This window comes from Carassius gibelio, chromosome A13 (assembly GCF_023724105.1).
Source record: "Carassius gibelio isolate Cgi1373 ecotype wild population from Czech Republic chromosome A13, carGib1.2-hapl.c, whole genome shotgun sequence".
NCBI classification, from domain to species: domain Eukaryota; kingdom Metazoa; phylum Chordata; class Actinopteri; order Cypriniformes; family Cyprinidae; genus Carassius; species Carassius gibelio.
Window position 1 is genome coordinate 6,892,971 of NC_068383.1, and position 22,433 is coordinate 6,915,403.

At 35.6% G+C, this 22,433-nt stretch overlaps 1 protein-coding gene across 2 annotated transcripts in view; it reads left to right on the plus strand.

Moving 5' to 3' along the window:
• Nucleotides 1–22,433, plus strand: part of LOC128025991 (lysosomal cobalamin transport escort protein LMBD1) — a 66,658-nt gene that overhangs the window by 41,773 nt on the left and 2,452 nt on the right. For both annotated transcript variants that reach the window (XM_052612644.1, XM_052612645.1), the window contains exons 10-14: nucleotides 913–977; nucleotides 1,337–1,439; nucleotides 3,426–3,530; nucleotides 4,498–4,647; nucleotides 6,661–6,742. In XM_052612644.1, coding sequence (XP_052468604.1) covers nucleotides 913–977; nucleotides 1,337–1,439; nucleotides 3,426–3,530; nucleotides 4,498–4,647; nucleotides 6,661–6,742 — 505 coding nt within the window. The remainder of the gene's footprint in view (nucleotides 1–912; nucleotides 978–1,336; nucleotides 1,440–3,425; nucleotides 3,531–4,497; nucleotides 4,648–6,660; nucleotides 6,743–22,433) is intronic.

The window sequence follows — 22,433 nt, forward strand, 5'->3', positions numbered from 1 at the left end:
CCATGTCGTCCATATTACTCTTGGTGACTGTGTCAGTCTGTGGTGGGTCACACCATATGGCCATGTGTAAAACGACACAACCTCTGGGTTAGACACGATGGACCAATAGGGATAGTAAATTGCTAGTATATCTGTGTTTGTAAATTATTGCAGAGGAGTAACTATGTAGTATTGAATCAGTTCGTTCAGGCAGGGCATTTTAACGAACCGCTTCAAAAGAATCAATTCAGTGATTCATGTAAAGGTACTGTTCCTCCTAAAATGAAAACTCTGTCATTTTACTCAGCCCCATTTCGCACTGTCCACATGTCTTGAAGAACATCCAGGTAACTCTTTTCAGCATTATGAAAATGAATGAGAACTGGGGCCGTAGAGCTTCACAATAATGAAAAAACACAATAAAAGTATTATCAAAATCATGAATCATTCACCATATTCCAAGTCTTCTAAAGTCATGCAATACTTTCTGTGAGGAGCTATCCTATATCTTCATATGACTATAGAAAACTTGGAAAATAGCTAGAGCATAAGTCAGGGGGACTAGTTTTATGGTACTTTTATACCTTTTGTAAAGCCTTTCAATGTTTCTTCTCTTTTCCCATTCAGTATGATTGCATTGAAACAAGCAACCATTTCATTATTTAATTTCACTCATTTAATTCATAAATTATCATAAGTAACATTATAGACTTTTACAATGTTACAACACATTTCCATCTGAAATGAATGCTGTTCTTTCTATTCATTAAACAATATTATCAAGGTTTCAAAAATATATATTTATGTGTGTGTGTATTTTCTACGGTTGTGCCTTTTGGGGATATTCCACTATTCCTTAAAATAAAGTTACTAAACTCTTAAAAGCACTTTGTCCAACTCTTTGGTAACTTTTTCAATTTTTTTGTTTGTTAGATCTTGCTTGGGGTCTTCTTCATCCTGGTGGCCCTTTTGTTCTTCGTGACCTTGTTTATCTCCAAGTAAGTTCCATCAACCTACACAAAATATCACTCTTGATCAGACTTTTGCCCATTTAAATTATCTTTCCCACATACACACGCTTCCAACAAATGACTCACCCCATTGAAATGCACAGGAAGAATGGCGTCCCTTCAGTGCACAGTGCATTTGAGCGACACTTTGATTCAGTGCAGGAGTAACCATAAATCTGTTGTTATTGTGCACACACATTCATCAACACCTGCAGTGCTGTAAATTGGCTCACACTTACAATAATATACCATCATTCTATAGCAAACCATGGAGAACTGTAGTTAATGATGTTTTTAATTCAGTCTCTAATGTGATGATGCCGTTAAATGTGTTTGTCTTGTTGCAGTCTGGATAAGGCTTTACATTCAGCTGGCATCAGCACTGGATTTATCATCTTTGGGACCAACCTAACCAACCCTCTCAATGAGCTACTGCTGGCACTGCAACCGGTGAGCAGCATTCTCTTTTTCTTTTGTCTCAGAATCACATTAGGTTTGAGTCCCCGACATGAGTGCTGGTGACAGTTGTGTACAACCAGAGTTGTGTAATGGCTCGGGAGGAGAAGGTACCAGAAATGGAAAGCATTGTTCGCTTTGGTTTTACTACAAAACTTAGTAGCAGAATAACACTGGCCTGCGCCTGTCATAAGAAATGTGAAGAATGAGATCTGCTCACTGTAGACAATTTCTGCCAAGAAAAGCAGCATTACTCTCTAATTGGCAAGTGTACACTGTCAATCAAAAGTTTGGACACACCTGCTCATTCCTTATTTTTGCTATTTTTAATGTTTCTTCATATTTGAATGACAAACTATAAAATAGCAAAAATGTAAGTATGATAATTATGTAGTGGCCAGTAAATGAGATGCTTTTAAATCAGTATTGAAGCGTTTCTTTGTAGGCTGCTTTTCTTCTTCAACTTTTTATTGATTAATAATAACTATAAGAATTCAAAACTTAGTTTCCTAAAGAAATTCATACACTACCATTTCCACTTTCATCTGAAAGTGTATAAGCAAAAGCTGGCAGATCAAAAGGTTTTTACCATAATGAAAAACATAAATTTACTCAAAATTTTTGGCAGGCAGTGTACATCATCAATAGCAGTTTACTTCCTCTAATTAGGCTGTATTGCCTGAGCATAAAACATTCTCAAAGACTAAATTCGTAGTGGGTAGATTTGAATGCAGGATCAATTTGTATGGACAGTGAAGCCCAACATTATTTTTCAACATATTCCTTGCTCACTCTTTTTTTTTTCACAATCAGATTTTAAGCTCATTTCAGTGTATCTGAGATTCATAATGCTTGACAGGTGTAGTTTTAGGTTCATTTGTGTTTGCATTTATGCATCTTATCTGCTTAAAACAGAAACCAGGAAATGTGATGACACTGCACAAGCAATCTTCAAGTATGACAATGTCCAAATCCTTGAAATATAAAAGACCCTGAACAGTTTATCGTTCTGTCTGCAGTCTGTGGCCGCTTGCCGCATAAAAAGATGTGATGACCTCTGAATTAAGAGCTATTTATGAATCAGAAATAAGTGTGCTTTACATATTTAGTGCTTTTGGAAGCGATTTCAAATCCTTCAATATACTTCAAGTAGCAGGGTGATCAGTTTCCATGTGCTTGAGTAAAATATGATCACTCGCTACTTAAGATGGCTTGATTAAACCAAATTGTTCAGGAATCCATTGATTTCTGCAATTAGGCCAAGTGAAAAGGAAAAAAGAAAAGTAACTTGCAAAAGGATGAGACATGCAGGCCGGAGAATTATTGCTCATGCTTCCAGAAACATTTCTAATTTGTACTTCATGATGTCACTGACCATGTTCCGTCTGCGATATGAGGCCAACAGGTAAGTTCAGTGTGTGTTTTGCTCAGTTCAGCTCCAGTGGAGTTATGGAGGACAAGCTGCCAACGGAAGAGGCATTGCTGTTTCTACGAACCTACAGCTCTTCCAAGAACAGGAGGAACATTTTTTTAGCTTGACTTTGAAACAGTTCTGCCGTGTACTTCCTGTGGCTCTTTTGAGATGAAATGCATTGAAAATAGTCAGGATTGCTGAAAGATCACTTCAGAGTTGTGCAGCGATACATCTCTAGCACAGGAGTGACAGTATTTTAGGCCACCCCTGAGAGTGTATATTTATATAACTTTTGTGCCTCCAGCATTGTTTGGTTTGTGAAACATGCATCACTTACTCTGAAAAACCACTCTGGTACGCAAAGAAAAAGGCAGTGAAAGTGTGCAACACTGTTATGGCCTTCCTGCCATCTTCATTGTCAGGGTAATGGTTCTTTAGTCGACACTAAGGCCTGAAAAGTGTGTGTTGTGTGTAGATGAAAAGAGACTGCATAGTAGCCCTGGTGAATGGCTGAAATAGATCAAGATGTCATGCAAAACTGGTTGATTTTTCACTTCTTCCTTCAGGTTTTCCCACTGGACTATGTTCTCATCACCATCATCACTATGTACTTTGTCTTCACTTCCATGGCCGGGATTCGTAACATGGGGATTTGGTTCTTCTGGATACGGGTGAGACACAAACAGTCTCCCACCTCCAAATTTTGTCCAACTGCTTTATTAAGCATTTTAATGCTGTTGTTGTAGTGGATTTGTATGATTTAAATTTGGACATTTAGTTTGCATAGGCTAAATGTATGTACACTATGACTGCAAAAACTTCCTCTTTTTTTCCTAACAGTTTTTTTTAATACTATTAGTTAAGTTATATGCTGATTTGTGTTTCTATAAAAATTCAGTTCATAATATTTTATATAATACATATTTAACATAAAAAGAACTAAATCAATTTTTTTCTACAAGATTTTAATAAAATAATAATTTCATATAATATATCAACAATAAATATGGTGTATATTAAACCATATGCAGTACTTGTCAAAAGTTTGGAAAAGTTATGTTTTTTAAACATTTTTTAATGAGATATTTTATGCTCACCAAGGCAGCATTTATGCGCTAAAAACTGAGTTAAAAGTTTAATATTGTGAAATGGTTTGTTTATTTAAAATAACTCTTTTCTATTTTAATATATTTAAAAATGTAATTTGTTCCTGTGATGCAAAGCTGAATTTTCAGCATCATTACTTAAGTCTTGTCACATCATCCTTCAGAAAACATTCTCCATGTGCTGATTTGCTGTACTGTATATAAAAACAGTAGAAAAAATATTAATAACGAAAAAATCATCATATTTTTTATATGTAAATACAAATAATCATACTTGCTCTTGCATTAAAAAATACAAACCCAACATAAAATATTGGGCAAGGATTGTGTAGCAGACCTTAGTAATGCAAGTGTCTCGATTTTGACCCTCTATTCAATTTTTGCAGCTCTGCTATACAGTATATATCCTTGTTTTTGTTTATCTTAATGCAACATTATTTGTATAAAGCATTTCTGCGGTTCAGAGTACTGTACACTCGTAGTATTTGCTCAAATGAGTAATATAAGGATGTTTTTGTTTCTTTTTGTGAAGCTGTATAAGATCAGGCCTCAGAGAACCCAACCTCAGGCCCTCCTCTTCCTCTGCATGATCCTCCTCCTCATCGTCCTCCACACCAGCTACATGATCTACAGTCTGGCCCCGCAATACGTCATGTACGGCAGCCAGAAATACCTGCTGCAGGTGAGATGTGGGTTTGTTTGTGTAACAGTCAATCCCCTGTGCCGCACGGCATCAGGATTACAGGATTACAGCTGTCGTATCCCGAGCAAACAGGGCCCACGCCGGTGACATAAGTATGTAATGATCAACCCTTTACAAAGCAAGTGTTGGAAAGCCTTTCAAAACCTTCTCTCCTGACTCCCTTCAAAACCCATTAACTTCCTGCATCTGTTATGTATTGCTTTTTTCTTCTTCGGATGTCTGTACATTCATATGAGGTTTGACCTGATCATATTAAGTGTGAAAACTTGCCTGCATGTTCTTTATTGTGAATCTATACCATATCTTTCTATATGTAGCCTAGCAACTGCTGATCAACTATTGGCACAAAATCTGGCCAGGTTATTCTAGCCGAGATCCACCCACTCAGACCTAGATGTGATGCCTTTGAATACACTTTTTTTGTTTTTATGTGCTAACTTGAACCACAGTGATAGAATATCATGAACAAAAAAAAAACTCATCAGAAAGTTCGATAAACCCTGCCAGTCTAGGTTGACATGGCAATTGTCAGTCAGCGCTTGCCATTTTTATCCACACAATGCATCAGGTGGTCACGGAACAGACTGTGAGCGATCCGTGGCTGAAACTGACAAACTCTTCATCAATCAAATCGGATTTCTCTTCACTTTCTGGAAGGGCAGGCATTCTGCAGTGCTTTCCGGTGGTGCATTTTATCCCATTTGATTACATCCAAAAGTTATGCTGCCTTTACATAATAGAAGCTCAAATGAAGAGTAATTTGCTGTGAGGCTGACAAGCTGTCAGAAGGCTGATGGGGCAAATCGTCTTCTGAGGACAGAGAAGGAAGAACGGCTCGCGGCAAGATCGAACCTGTTCTACTCAGTAAACATCACAACATGTGTTGAAATCTGACCAGTTACACCCATCCTTCGCCCCTCTGCAGCGTTAGATGTAAATACTGAAATAAGCATAAATTAAATGCATATCTTGCAGGGTTGTGTTGAATTTAGGGTGCTTTTTAAATTCCAATTCAATCCCTGAATTGGAATTGACGTAGCAAACAGGATACAGAATTGGAATCTAAATCGGAATGGTAGGAAGAGTAATTTGCAGCAGTTCCAGTTCCATTTAAGTGCAGATCCAGGAAATGTAGTAGAAAACAGTAGTTTGCATTAGATTTGGGTTTGTGAAGAACTGTTTTTTTTTTTTTTTTTTTTTTTTTGGGCAATTCTATGCTCGTAAGATTCCTCAAAGAAGAAATATTAGTCATTGGTGAAACATCTGCAGTAATATAATAAAATATATATTGTGTAAATAGCACATATACATTTAAGAATCTTAATATACTAGAATAATAAATCCTGCATAATGCAATGAGGACTGTGTATTAAGACAGTAAATAGTCACTTTTAAATGTGTGCAGTAATAAATGGTGAAGACTTTCAGAATGAATAAGATTTCTATATAATTACAAATAATTATTAGACTCCTAATTACACCTAGATAGTTCATGTATGTACTTTTTACAAATAGGTTTACTCATTTCATCATCCAGCATAAACAGCAATGCATTGTTTCAAAGCACATGGAATGTGTAATTCAAACTGTAATCATATTTCTGAACACATTCCCATAATGTAATAACCAAAATATAGTCAGTCTGCCTCTTATAATTAGTACGTGTCAAATGAAATTAGGCAGAATGAGACTTTTTTTTTTTTTTTTTTTTGCTTTGTTTTTTTATCAGTATTCTTGTACAAATGTTCTTTATACTCTAGTATGTTTTTTTTGCATTAGTTTACTGAAGGAAACTATGTCAGTTGGGTTCGATTATGAATCAAGTCTTTAAAATGACTTAACTTTGCTCAACTGCTTATTAGGTGAACATGAACAGTGTTCAAGTCCTTACATATGTTTATGTGAAAAACATATTTCTTATGTTTACTTCCATGCATTTAGAGTGCTGTTGTATAGATCAGATTGGGCTTATAGTTTTTTGTTTGTCCCCAGACCCCTCTGCCCACAGCAGACCCATCACAAGGCAATCATTCCACTGCCGTCACTAAGATATGTGACGCGGACGCTCCTGAAGGTAAGACTCATTCTTTATCACCCACAGAATAACCAACCTGAATTGATTATGCTTCACCATTCTATAAGGAATGGTTAGTGAGGAGTTTTAAAGAGGTGATATCATGGGAAATATATACGCTTTGTCTTTTATATTTGAAGATTAGATTTGTTTGTTTTTTTTGCCTGCAAAGACACCATTAATAACAGAGGTAATTTACATATGGGGGTGTTCAATGTACAGTAGCAAAAACATCCTGTTAAATTCTAAGGGTCTGAAATGCATTTTTTGTGCAAGTGGTTTCTACTAACATTGTATAGTAAGTGGACTTCAGGTAAAAAAAAAAAAAGTATTGCCCATTTAAAGAGTCTTTGGCTGGGGAGCGCTACTGTGACTGCCCACGCTTTTCACACTTGGTTCATATTGTTCCCATTCATTTTCTTCGTTGTGATTAAAAAAAATAATTAAATCAGTTAAGCCATGAATTAAACCAATCAACTCTGAAAGGGAAAAATATATAGTATAAAATATAAAGTTTGGGGCCAGTAATGTTCAAAAGTTTGTGGTCTTTTTGAAAGAAATGAATACTTTTATGTGGCAGTAAAAGTCAAAAGTAACCTCTTTACATATTTGTTTATATTTCAAAATTTCAGATAATAGTTCTTTTGAACTATTTTTAAAATAATCTTTAAAAAAAATCTCCTATGGTTTGTACAAAAAAAAATTTCATATTTTAGTATTCTTGAGCACAAAAACAACACATTATAATGATTTCTGAAGAATCATGTGACACTGAAGTAAGGGCTGCTGAAAATTCAGCTTTGACATCTTATGAATATATAAAAAATATGTAAAAATGTTTGTGTAACAATATTTCACAATATGACAATTTTTACTGTATTTTTATTTAAATAAGTGCATACTTGATAGCATGAGATATTATTTAAATAATCTTACTGACCCCAAACTTTTTAAAAGTGGTTTATTTGCCTTTAATTTATTTGGCCTAACTGAATCAAAACTCATAAAACTATAATGTATAAATATAAAATCAGTGTATTAGAGGCTCTGTTGCATCCTTCTCAGTGCGTCATGGGAGTGAATCTCTTTTGTCAAGATTTATGTTTTCATGGTAGCACCAATTGGTGTCCTCAGAATTATGGGTAGTTTAGTTCTTCACTGGGAATTTTGCAATTAAACTCGACTGAAATCACACTTACATGCGCATACATCAACCATTAACAACCTCAGAGCTCATAGTAGGTCTGTTTTTAGAGGTTTATATTTTATTGTTGAATGTTGAGCATCAATTTCTCTATGGAGAAAACGAACAGGGTTTTTGTTTTTTTTTGTTTTACTTCTGGAACCCTACTGCTCTGCTCTATTCGCATCCATTATATATGCAACAATATGATATTTGTTCTTTTTTGAACTGTTTGTTCTCTCGATTACAGTGCTGGCCATGCAGATACAAGTTTGACTATATATCAGTCGCTCCCCGATGCAAACAGTTCTAAATATTTATTTGTATGTCAGTTATGAAGAGATGTGCAGCGTACTCCATAAATAGAACGAAATGGATTTTGCAGAGGACAGTTTGAAGAAGCAGTAGCTATTAATGATGCTAGGTGTGAGATGAAATCGTAAACCAGCTGGAGACAGACTCAGAATCTGAATAGGAGATCAAAATAGTTTCAGGTGTGACGGACCATTGCTTTTTTTGCGATGCTGTATCTGAATGTATCTAAATGTTTGGTTTTGTGTGCTCAGTCAATGAGGAAAGACTGTAAATAGTCTTGACAATACAAAGATATGAGGTTAGATGTCATGCCTACAGAACATGACCCTTGCAGCTTTTCTCTGTGTTCATTGCGAAAGGGGGAGACAGCAAATAGAAGTCTGAAGGAAGGAGATCTACATTAATTAAAATGCTGTTAAATTAGTGGTTTAAACCAGCAAAAGTGTTAATTACGATCTATAAGGTTAATTGCCTCCATACATTTGTGGTTAATTGCAGATAGATCTGTGTGTTTTGAGTGCGCAGTGCACAGCGAGGAATCAAATTCAACATATTATAGATACTGATCCCAGAGATTTTATTTTCATGATTTTTTTAAGAGAATAAAGGTGACTTAAAATACTAAATGATTGTTGGGATTTACTGTAAAAGCTTTGATTTAGTGTTTTAACAGCGTTATATCATGCTCTGCATTGTGATGAGTGATTTTAAGCTCTATAACATCTTGTTAATTTAATACCAGGTCTGTCTCCTTAGTGTGGTTTTGACACATTTGTTTTATGAGATCAGCTTCAAAACCTGGGAAATAGAGGTATAAGTTATTCCGTAATGTCATGGTGGATTCAAATCCGATTGGTTATAGTTTTGATATACTGCCATCCAGCCTGAGTGTGCAGCCATGATACTGTTTTCTATCCAGAGGAGGGCACTCCGATATTACATTCCAGTCTCATTGGAGGATATTGGAAAAATAATGAAATAAAAGATATTAATATGCAATTGGATCAGTGAACCAAGAAGAAGTGGCCAATCTTCCTTAAGACGTGTCCCCCATCAGCTCTAACCTTTCTTAAAATACACCTCTCTATGCTGGGCTAAATTCCACCTGCTAATTGCTTCACACCCTCTTCAGGTCCTCGGATTGTGCCAGAATATCAGACTGACAGGCTAAGAAATTCTTCTGCTTTCCATTTTTATAGACCGCTATTAAAAATTCAGGTCATGTTAGAGCTGACTTTAGCCACGAACTTGACCGTATTAGCTCGATTGTTTACATTTTCTGCAGAAAATGCTCCAAACTCACTCTCATAGTGATAGGGGTGTTCTGAATGGTTTTCAGCGTGTTTCTAATGCTGTTGCTAGGGTGTTCTAGGTGGTTGCTAATGTGTTCTGAAAGTTTTTTTTTTTTTTTTGCATGTTTATTTGAGATTGCTGGGGTTGTTGTTACACACTGGTTTTAGCATGTTTCTGTATTGATTCCTAAGTAGTTGCTAGGTTGATTGCTACATGAAAGCTGTTTTGAAAGATTTTTGGCATGTTTTGTGCTGTTGCTAGGGTGTTCTAAGTGGTTTCTAAGGTTAATTGTTTTTGGCATGGTTCTGTGCTGTTGCCAGCGTGTTCTAGGTAGTTGCTAAGGTAAATTGTTTTGGGAATGTTTCTATGCAGTTGCTAGGGTGTTCTAGTCGGTTGCTAAGGTGAATTGTTTTGACATATTTCTGTGTTGTTGCTAGGGTGTTTAAGTCTTTGTTAAGATTACATTTTTGGGCATGTATTTTTGTATTTAATTTTTTTCTTGCAGATGCTAAAATGAATTGTTTTTGGCATAGTTCTTTGCTGTTGTTAGGGTGTTCTAGGCTGTTACTAAGGTGAATTTTTTTTTCTGCTGTTGCCAGGGTGATCTAGACTGTTGCTAAGGTGTTCTATGCAGTTGCTATTGTGAATGGTTTTTTGGCATGTTAATTCTGTTGCTAGGGGGTTCTAGGTGGCTGCTAAGGTCAATTGTTTTTAGCATGTTTCTATGCTGTTGCTAGGGTATTCGAGCCAGTTACTACACAGTTGCTGTGCAGTGTTCTGAATTGTTTGTCATATTTCTGGGCTGTTATGGCTCAGGTCCCTTCAGTGTAAGTAAATGCCACTCATTTTAGCACCTGCCAGGTGAAAAGAAAAAGTTAGATTGCTCTGAACAGTAATAGCACACCTCTTCTCAACAAGCCACATGATTTGAAGTAGCATTCAAGTTCATAGCTGCGAATTGTATACGCTGTTCAAATCCCTAACCTTGGCTATGAGCAACAGTAATCATGATGTTTTTTTTTTTCCTTAGCAGATACCTCTAATAAAAAGATAACAAAAACAAAAAAACAACAGAAGTCAGTTGTGTTGCAGTTTGTGCCTGCATGAACGGTTCCCCATATGCCTTCTTTAAACAATGCTCTGTATCATAACCCAATTAAGTCTCTCAAAGCCAAAATGAGGCACTGTCTCGCACAATAGAGGATAAATATGCGCAACAGAAGTTGCTCTGCGGGTCACCCAAAATTGATCCATCTCCAGTTGACTCGCATTTTAGAACCAGCGTAGTTTTAAGCCGTCTGCTTGCCAACCAGCACAGCCTCCCAATCTGTCTGTGTGGATTTTGGCCTTTTCCTATCTGCGGTCAGTTAGCGGAGCCCAGTCATTGTGTTTCTGCCACCTACCTGTCATCATTACTGTTTTCAAATAGAACAGTGCAAGACAAAGCAGTACATTGTCCATTAGCACGGGATTGTCTATTGCTTCACAGTGGGAGACGTGATTTCCATTTGCTTTTATTACAAGTGCTGTTCACTATCAGTATGAAACGGGGTTTGGGCGGGGGGCTGGTGCAATTAAAGGTTTTGGACCATCTACATAAATCTGGAAGCATTTGAAATTTTCCTCAATATTAGCTAATTTTATCTTAACAAAGTTTTTTTTCTACTGTGGTTTGGAACCATTAGGCATGCTGAGTGAATTTAAAAGCTCTCAGCAGTTTGTTTGTGTTACAACTTGCGTATTTCGTTTTTTTATTAATTTTATATTTTTCTGAATCATCTGTCTTCATCTTTCTCCAGATTGCGTATCGCAACAAATTTTGACTGTTCCTGAGGTTGCCCCTGATATTGAGACTTTCCCCTCACTCATTATCAGGGTTTGATTTCTGTGATTGGGGTCGCTCTAGCTGTGAGGCGGCAACCCGAATGATTTCTCGGATCTTAGCAGAGAAGTCAGATTTGTTGTTTTTGTTCTGGAGAATAGAACGTGGCTAACAGTTTATTTTATCAGTCCAAAAAGGGACAGTTTTTGATCCTCTTGATGCCGTGAACTGGTCAGCTTGGTTGAGGGAGTCAGTGTAAACGTTTGTTATTGTTGGCTTGATTTATGGCTGTATTGTGTCCGGCAGAGGTCATTCACATGACCATCATTCAACAGTCACTTGACAGATGAAAGATAGTCCAGCTGTAACAAATGAAGGCTGCTTGATATTTGGGCTACTGTATGAATTAGTGTTCAATGAGTTCATGTTAATCATATTACATACATATGATGGCTGGCTCTTTTTTTTTAACAAATAGGGAATGGTTTGATCTCATTCCTTTTTAATGTAATTTATTTTTTTTAACTATTGGATATGTTTAAGAAACTATTTATCTGTATCCCACATTTTGCACACCTGTCACTGCACAATTTCCCTTGTATGCGTTCATCATGGTGAACCGTATATGTAGTCCAGATTACATAATCATATTCCAAAAATTAAATGCTTGTAATTAGGTGATATTATGCTTTAAAATATTCATAATCAAACTATAGTTACTATTTCATTGCTTACATGATTACATCATGTTTTTACATTTTTTTAAAAAACATTTTAAGATTTAATTATTAGCTTTTCGTCGATTTATAAACCCCCACAGTTCATTTACAAGCATCAGTTTGCAAAAACACTGATATAATGTAATGTTCAATGCACTTCATGTAGTTGATTACAAGAATGGAGTTAATTTTATTTCTCTTTTGCTGTTTTTATATTTATATTGTTTTTCTTTTTATATTAATAAGATACAAGATTATCCTATTCAGGTCCATTTTTATAGACGAGTCAAAAGTGATCAAAAAGTAATCAGACTAAAGAATAAAACTAAATGATTAAATGTATAAAAAAATAGTTTCAAACTCTTTTTTTGTGTGTGTGTGTGTGTGCCTGCAACACAATTCAGCTCATTTTTGCCCCAGTGGTTTGGATGCTGTTGGTCATAGTCTTTAATATGATGCTCATGAACACAAAAGTGTCCCTTGTTGAGCTTTTTTTTTTTTTTTTTTTTTGTCTTAAAGAGAAATGAAGACTTCTCCTTTCCTCTTTTAAAGAGTAATAAATGACAAAAGCATGTTAAGACAGAGTGCCTCAAGTAGCCGCTTAATTATTGTAATTGAATGAGTAATCAATTCAGCCCCTTCCCCAATTCTCTCCAGACTCTACTCTCAGCATATCGACTGTCACTTTGAGACCCTTGATGAGATGCTGATCTTCCTGGCCCTATGTCTGTTCGTCCTCTCGTAACTGTTGACCTGCAGCACAGAGCCGTCCTGCCAGCTGGCCTGTAGATGAAAGAATTGAATAATATCGACTTTTTCTTGCTTTCCTTTTCTTGCCATTTTTCATCTGCAGTCCTCTCGCTCTGCCAGATCTTTCCCTCTTGTGCAGCAACCAGAGTCGTCTTATCACTCCGGAAGCTGCTCTGTCTTGCGTAACAGCCATTGCACAACCAGGCGTGAGTGGGAGGAAGTGTCAAGCAGGGAGAACACATGCGACAGTGAGGGCGCGGTATCCAGCCGAGAGCATCTCTCCCCGCAGGGCCCGACCCGTGCTCTCGAACCCCGCCGCTCTCACGCCTCAGGTCGACAGAGCAAGAGGCGAGTCCTGCTTCACAGAGCACAGCTTGGATTGGCAATAATGCCGGGGTTGGGTTGTCCTTCAAGCTCCTGCAGGAAGTGCTTTGGGTTTGAGTGATGGAGAGTGTCAATTAGTGCCGGCCGGTATGATGGGATACACCGTGCGACGGCAGAAACGTGTCATCTGGTAGAGATTGTGCTGTGAGCTGGTAGATACTGTATATTTGTGTTGCTAGTTGTGTGTAGGACTGCTCTACGTTTTACTTTAACTTGAGAGTGAAATATGGATAAATGTGAAAATACTGAGCATGACGTATCCTAAACAAGTCAGAACGTGGTAGAACTTGCTATTATGGGGTGTTGTATTCAGAAATTAGTTGTGCATGGTTGCCAAAGCAACGCTGTGACTTGACACAGTTTATAGACACATTTTTTATTTTTTTATTCTCAGCTATGTATAAAATATATTTTATATAATTAATAAATATTATAAAATATTATATATATAGAGAGAGAGAGAGAGAGAGAGAGTTTGTGTGTGTTTATAATGTAAAATAATTTTAATATAAAATAATATGAATAATTTAATGCCATTTAATTAGATTTATAATTTAGTTTAATAAAGATACATATATATATATTTCAATAGTTTCACCCCAAGTTATAACACGGCTCTGTGGAATACTTGATTCTGATTGGTCAGTCCCGACATTCCGAGGTCTGTTATCCCTGGATAACAACCGGTAAAAGCTAATAACACTCATCCGGGTGTTTAATCATGTCATCCTGGTATCGCAGACTCGCTCTCGTTTTATACAAACGCAGCTGCTGCCATTTTGCAACGATAGTTTTGCACACTGTAATGGATTATAAGAGAACTAACAAACTAGTAATGTTTTAAAACATTTTTGTATTAATTATTTTATTGCTTTAATTATTTTGTGGTGAAATGTTGTGTAATACTTGGTTTGCCTGCACCATTTCCCTTAAATGTCCGTTTAGTTTGAATTTGCCGCTTGCTCACAACGGCTGTCTTCACGGAAGCTTTGCGTTCAAATATTTCAACTCAAATCAATATTTTGCATTATTTACTTATGTGGCAAGTAGCCACAAGTAGCCCTCCGCTTCGCATTGGGGTCCTGATCACCCTGTCTGGGTTTATTCTGTGAGAATAACCAGCTGGATGTATATTATCCCTTACTTACATAAAACCAGCAGAAAAAAACATACATACATACTGATACCGTTATATAAAATTAGTCATGTTGTGATATAAGATTTCGGTCATACCGCCCACCATTAATGTCAATTAAACAGGCGTTATTGGATCTCGTTATGCAGGCAGAATTTGAGTTCAAACCACTGCTGAACTCATCTGAACTGTTGAAGGCATAGCTAAGAAGTTCATTTGACAAAAGGCAGTGCTTATGTCTTTATATGCTTTGTTATGCATTCAACAGGCAACTGTATTATCATTTTCCTGATCTTTCTTATTTTCACTATCTTTTGTTTCTCCGATTTATTTTAGCTCCTGCATGTCTCTCTTCCTGTCTTTCTCTCTGCATTCATATTAATGATATTATATCAGTTCGTTTTAGTTCAGATATATGCAGTGTATCTGGAGGATCAAGTGTTGTTGCCATAGCTACCATCCACCAAGTCGCTTGCCAATAGATTCAGGAGCTGCAAATTAAAATGAAACTTGCAATGTTCTGCTCTCCCGTTCAGTCGGCCAGGCATAAATTTTCTCATCCTGTCAGATTGATTTCTTACCGTGGCCTAATGAACGCATGATGCTCGTCTGGCTCTCAGCAAATGCACAGATGTGGTCTGTTTGGAAAAATATATCCTTTTGATTTTGAATGCACCGATCATAAGAGCTCCAAGCGCTGTTGAAACAAGCAAGAAAATAAATAATAAAGATTTTAATGTTTATTCCTCTGTTAAATTATTAGCCATTTTCAGACACTCAAAAGCAAATTAAAATATACTTTAGTCTTGCTGTGAAACTGAAAGGATCAGTTCTCTTCAAAAAAAAAAAAAAAAAAAAAAAAGTCATTATTATGTTGTTATTCCAAACCTGTTTGAGTTTGTTTTTTATCTCCATGGAATAAAAATGAAGATGTTAGCTAACTGTTAATATTGCCCTTTTCCATGCTGTGTTAATTATGTTTAGTTTTTCTGCCAAGCTCAGAAAAAGCACCATAATATTAATCCATATGACTTGTGACTGTGAGTGAGGTGTAGAGTCTTATAAAACGGATAGTTCTGTTCCTTGATTCTGATTGGTTGAGCCGTGTTCGAATCTGTTGCAAATTACTCTACAAACATACACCTTTGTTTACTTCTGTGTGTTGCTCATCAACCACTTTGTTGGAACCACAACTGTTTCTGAGGAACTACATTGTTTGGTGGAAGAATACAGTTTTTTTTTTTTTTTTTATATCATTTCACTATATTTGCTCTGTTTTATTCTGTGATACCTTACTGCAGTATGTCAATGAAATAATCGTTTTATAAAAGCAATAAGCACCATGAAGCTGTGGTTTACAGTGAGCTTACTTCGCTTCGCGTTGTGCCTAACAACGCCCTTTAGCTGTTATAAATTCACTATAAACCATGGCTTCTTGGGGCTTATTGCTTTATTTTCTAAATTCATAAGAGTTGACTTCAGGCTTCAGAAGACTTGGAGTATAGTATAGAAGTTCAACATTTCTAAGTGGTTTTTCATGAAAATATGACAGCGGTAGTGTTTTGGAATGACATGAGATCGGTTCTGGTTTCTGGGTGATTAATTATTTTAAAATGCTTAAGCTTCACGCTTTAAGGAATACTTCACCCCAAAATGAAATATTGTCGTCATTTATGCATGTGTATATATATATATATATATATATATATATATATATATATATATATATATATATATATATATATATATATATTTTTTTTTTTTTTTTTTATGTAATGCATAGCATTATTCTCTGATAATAATTCTCCTCTGCTCTCACATCTCATATATTTTTGAATTTCTAACATTTACACAGTAAAAGTAAATCCCATTAATCAACTTTACCTGATTAAGTTTAATGTCATTTCTCAGCACGCATTTGTTTTCTCATAAACCTCTCAGAACTTTAAGAAAATCATCTAATCCGCTGTTTATTTAAATTTTCATTCACCAATCCTGCCTCTGTTTGACTGAAGGAAACAAAATCGGCACTTAAATATCAAGCACGCCTGTGACATTTTAATATTTCAGCACATTGAATTGAGGGAATTTAACAATAAGTTAAATAAGTAATAAAAGTACCAAAAGTTCCATTGTCCTGCTCTTTTTTTGGGCAAAGTTCCATGGAACTACCTGCTTTTTCATTGTTTTTTTTGGAAGTACCATATAATTGTTTTATCATTTATGTGACTGAATGACTCAAAAATTACATGGTACTTAAAAACAATACAATGATGTATGACAGTGCATTAACTGATAGTATGACACAAAACACTAATAAACTTTGTTTTAGTTGAATGGTGCTTTAGAAATATGATTGCATAAGGGTCATAAGTCTGACATGGGAAGGCAGGACACATATTTTAATGCTGAAGAAAAGTGCTCACCTCACTGTCAGGATGGTTTCCTAGCAACAGCATCAGTGATGTTAAGGAGAGAATGATGTTTGATGTGTTCAAAGATGGCAGATACTTATGCTCATGTTTTTTTAATACAGTTTATTTTCTTCAAAAGACAAATCACTGTTAAGTCATCATCTGAATGAATTGGGTCTTGTTCTCACCGAGGTCAGCAGATGCCAGTCATTCTGTTTGCTCCTACACTTGCGATTCTTCACCACATTGTGTTCTCCTGTAGCTTCAGATGCTGCTGTAATGAAGAGACAGAAAGATATTACACAAATGTCATTGATTGATGCATTTTTTTGAAGGACGGAACAGAAATAAGTTGTTTTATGATAGAGTTCTATCAAGGGTGCTTGTTGAATGAATGACAGGAAATGTGTTTTTCAGAACAGGCGAAGGCCACAGTTGTTTCACTGAAATATATTTATGGCATATTGTAAATGAGGAAGGACATTTACCTGGAAATATTAACATCATCCAAAAAAAGTGTCATCTAACATAAACGTACCTTCTTGGCCAGTGTGGTTGAAACAGAACGCTTTCTAACTTTAAAAAAGTGATTGCTCAAAAAAAAAAAAAAGAATAAATGGGGTCTGGAGCGGTCAAGCTCTGAAAATGAATAAAAAGCAGCATAAAAGTAGTCCACATGACTCATGCACTGAATTCCACATCTTATGAAGCCAAACGATCATCTTTTTTTCTGAGGAACAGAATGAAATTTAAATGTAAAGGTTTGACATCAATTACGTGGGATTTGAATGAGATTTGAGAGTTCTGTCATTTCAACGTTTGCACTTTGACATTTAATATACAAAATCCTAAAATATCTGGGGAGCCATAGTGTTGAAGAATTCTTGTCTTATTAAATTCATGAGGTTTAAGCTAGTTGATTTCTACTTGTTTTTATACATTTAGAAATGATTGGTCTTTTAATGCGTATACATTAATTAATTGATAAATTATATATAATGTCTTGTATATACACTTTTCAAATGTTTGGGTTCTACAAGGTTTCTTTTAATGTTTTTGAAAGAAGTCACTTTTGCTCATTAAGGCTGCAGATGATCAGAAATACAGTAAATGTTAATTAAGCAGTTGTTAAATATTATTACAATTTAAAAGAACTGTTTCCTATTTGAATACATTTTAAAATGTAATTTAATTTTTGTAATTTGATTTTCAGTATCCATTACTCCAGTCTTCAGTGTCACAGGTTGCTTCATATGCTAATTTAGTGTTCAAGAAACATCATTCCTTTTGAAAACAATTGTTCTGCTGATTTCTTTGTAGAAACCCTGAATTTTCAGTTTCTTTGATGAATAGAAAGTTCAAAAGAACAATTTATTTCAAATAGATTTTTTTTTAACCATGTAAAAGTCTTGACTTTCACTTTTGAACAGTTTAATGCATGATTGCTAAATAAAGTCAATTTATAAAAAACCTACTGAACGCAAACCTTTGAATGGTATTTTTTTTTTTTTATGGGTTTAAATCCATTATCGTATTCAAATTCACTACCATTCCTTGATGCATTTTAAAGATATAAGTATGCACTTGTTCTATTTCTTTCTCCATGCACATTTACGCAGAGAGGTGCTATGGATGACTTGTGTGAATCACGAGTCACGTGAGTCTGTCTGTTATATTTCTGCTATAAATATGAGGACTGGTAACAGGTGAGACGGCAGCTCTGATGTCACTCATGCTCTACTGCTGCACTCCTCCACTGCTCTTTCAGTCTGATTTTATTTTAACCCCACTGGATTATTTGTAGTGAAAAGTGCCACCCTTTGATTGTATGCAATTTTGCACTTGATCTGACGGCCTCCGATTCTGCAGTTTCCACAATGTGAACATTACACTCACCTCTTCTGCTGCGTCTTCTCTTCCTCCTTGAGGTCATTCTGGAAAGCCCTTGCCTTCTAGCTGCCTGTTTTTTGCTCTCACTTTTATTGCTTTGTGATGAAGATTAGCAAATGTTCCAGTTAAAGCCTTTTGAGAAATCGGTGCCATCTGTTGGCAAAAAAAAAGCAGATCCAAAGACAGAGGGAAGAAAAAAAAAAAAGGGAAAGTGAAGTGGAAGTGGAAAGTGCATTTACTTCCAATATAGAGACTTATAGCTAAACTATTTCTGTCTGTTTAAGCATAGGAGGATTTGTGATAATAGTTTTCATTACAGGAATAGTTTATTTAAACGTTGAAAATTTAGTCTGCATTTACCCTCATGTTCATAAAAACCTGTATGATTTTATTTCTCCCAGAGAACACAGCAGAAGACTTGTAATAGTTGCTCCATGCAATTGCTTGCTTATTTATTTTTAAAAACAAAAAAAACAAATGTATATTTTTTTGCCAAATGTTCAGGCCCTTTCACACCGAAAGTAAATTTCTAACTTCAGTCTGATGGAAGTACCTCTGCCTCTACACATTACTTCCAATTGTGTCAGTGAATAAATACGAAAAACAAAGAAAGTGGTCTTACTTATTTAAAAAGGTAACTCAGGTATTTTCTTATTAAAAGAGAAATTTGTTACTTTACTAGTTACTTGTAAAAAGTAGTCTGATTATGTATAACTAACTTGTAACGCATTACCCCCAACACTGGTAAAGATGGACTGTTCGATTTTAAGAGGAACAGACCAACATGTAAGTGAAAAAATCATCGCTTCATTCAGTTTGCAAATGGTAGTGATCTAAAGAATGAATTGTTCTTGAATGAAACTGTAGTAGTGATGTCTGATTCATGAGTCATGACTGATTCTTTCCTTTTGAGCCTGATCTTTTCAGTGCATCAGTTCATCCAGTTCACAAACCCGTTTAAATGATTCCAATGAATGAATCAGATTCTTAAGTTGATTTGCTTGACTCGTTGATCTGGTCATAGAGGTTAATAGCTCACTTGGGAAAAAGACTATCAAAAAATAATAATAAATCACACAAAGCTTTCATATAACTTCATAAGACTTAAGCATATAGTGCATGCATGATATGGACCAATTTTATGATACTTTTATGATGCTTTTACTTCCTGTTAAAAGCAAACACATCTCAGTTTCCATTCGTTTCAAATGCATTGAAAAGAGTGACCAGTGCAGTGCAGAATCCTCTTTTGTGTTCCACTGAAGAAAGAAAGTAATTCAGATTTTAGATGACATGAGAGTGAGTAAATGATGACAGAATTGTCTTTTATTGGTTGAACTATCAGTGGTTGATTCCCCCTCTTTGTCGGTTTCTTAGTCTATCTGTATCTGAATTCACTCCCGGTCTGGCACATAGAGAGCTGGCTATAATTACTCAGCTAAGCACTAAAACAGAGCAGATAATTAAGGAACACTTTAATTAATAGCTACGTCAGGCACAGTCTGGCACGAGCCCATGCTGCCATGTGCACCCCATAGTGTTACTTTACTGGTAGATGTGGACCAGTGGTACATAGAGAGAATCTAATGCATCTTAATGGAGTCTCATTTAAGCTGATTCAGACCCAGTGCACAGAGTTCACAGATACATGCTGTTACTGAGACTGCAAACAGCTATACAGTAGCATTTGTTGCACATACATTGTGATTGATTTAACAGACCTGCATTTTCCATTATAATGTGTATTAATAATGCAAGTAATGAAAATGATAAATTAAAGTAGTATGTACTGCAGTATCATGGTTGAGGATGACTGCACCATGGATAGCTTGTTTAAGCCTGTTTTATTAGTACAGTGGATCTTTAAGTGTCAGATATAATTGTTAAGTTTTAAGCTCTTTGAGAACTTTGAGATTAAAATATGAGATATGAGAAATTTGCATGTACAGAAGCAAGATATTGGCTTGTAATGTATTTTATTTAGGTTTAGTTTAGTTTTAGTGTAATTTTTAACCTTCTAGTTCTTGTGTTTATTGTAGTTTTAGTACCACATTTAATCTGTTAACTGGTAAATTTTTAAACGTTCAGCTGCATAAAATGATATTCATGTGTAATGCAAGTGAAGTGTAAAAGTTTCTGGGTTTACAACACAGTGTATACATTTGTGACTAGTTTTATTTTATATATTTATATATTTTGTAGATAGATTGTATAATTGTATATACTCTCAATATACTGGCATCTCTTTTGCTTACCAAGGTGATATTCATTTCACATTGTGAAATATTATTCGAATTTAAAATAACTTTTTTGTATTTTAATATATTTAAAATTTAAAAAAAATTCCATTCCATGTTTGAGCCATACAGTATATTATTATTATTATTATTATTATTATTATTATTAGTGTAATGTGTTTGTGTGTGTATATATATATATATATATATATATATATATATATATATATATGGTAAGGAAATCCTATATCTTCTGTTGTATAATAATTCGTTCAAATGATATAATTATATGCATTGTGTCATTATTATAACGACAATAATATAATTCTAATGATATTATGTAATATTATGACATTATTCAACCAATTTAAACTGGATAACACTAGTTTTTTTTTTTTTTTTCATGTCTGACAAAAAGGCTTAAAGATTTGGAATAAATTTAAGTTCATGAGTTTTATCTTTCTTTCTTTCCCTGGCACTAGCTGCGCAGTGGTAGTTCAGACAGAAATGCTTACTTCTGCATTTCACAGACAAAATTACAGCATTCAGATCTGGAAAACATAAGGGTGATGAAATGTAAATGTTCATATTTGGTTGATCTATCCCTTTAACAGTCAATTCCCCAAACCCCCATAACTACACAATAGTACACAAACAGAGTGAGTGGACAGGCTGCTGGTCTGAATGGCAGGCGTTCTCCATCAGCGGTGACTGCTATCTGAAGGTGACCCGGGTCAGTGATGTACACGATGATTTGTTTAGCCAGAGCACTGTTGAGAACCATCTGTCCTGTAATTCAGGTGAGCATCTGCTGGGCTGCAGATGGCAGGAAAAGTGCACGAGTGGAGGACTCAAACTGGTCTTTGTTTCGTTTTTTTATGTCTGTTTTTTTCTTCACTTCTCTTTTTTTAAGCAGGTCTTCATGCCTCAGCCATTCTCCTGTCACATGCCTGGAGCAGCTGATTATCTGAATAAACACTATCAGATCTTTTTCTCTACTTCTCCTCCCTTCCCTCTGTAGACAGCACTCTGTAGGGCCAAAGCTTCACAAGCAGCTCGACAGTTTGAGCTGATAACAACCCTCCTGCTGCATAGTGACACTCACCCTGTTCGATCCATGAGCCTGGATGAACCTCTTACATTAGCTTGTTTGCTGCCCATTTGATTGACTGTTTGACTTCTAAACGTCAAACTAAACCACTTGAGTCCTGGACTGTTCATTAGTGTGGCTGATGATGCTGTCAGATCATTTTTAAAGCAGATGAAATCAAATGTCAAATGTCTAATGTTCACTGTTTTCTTTATTTTGTTCAGTTAAGGATTCAGGCATCACATTGTACATCTGCTTTAAAGGGAGAGTTCGTCCCCCTTAAAAAAACTATTCTGTAATTAATTACTCACCCTCATGTCGTCCCAAACCCGTAAAACCTTCGCTCATCTTCAGAACACAAATTAAGACATTTTTGATGAAATCCGAGAGCTTTCTGCTCGTAAACAAGGTGCAGCTCATGTGTTGTATGTCAGCAGGAAGTGTGTTATAAATAAACCT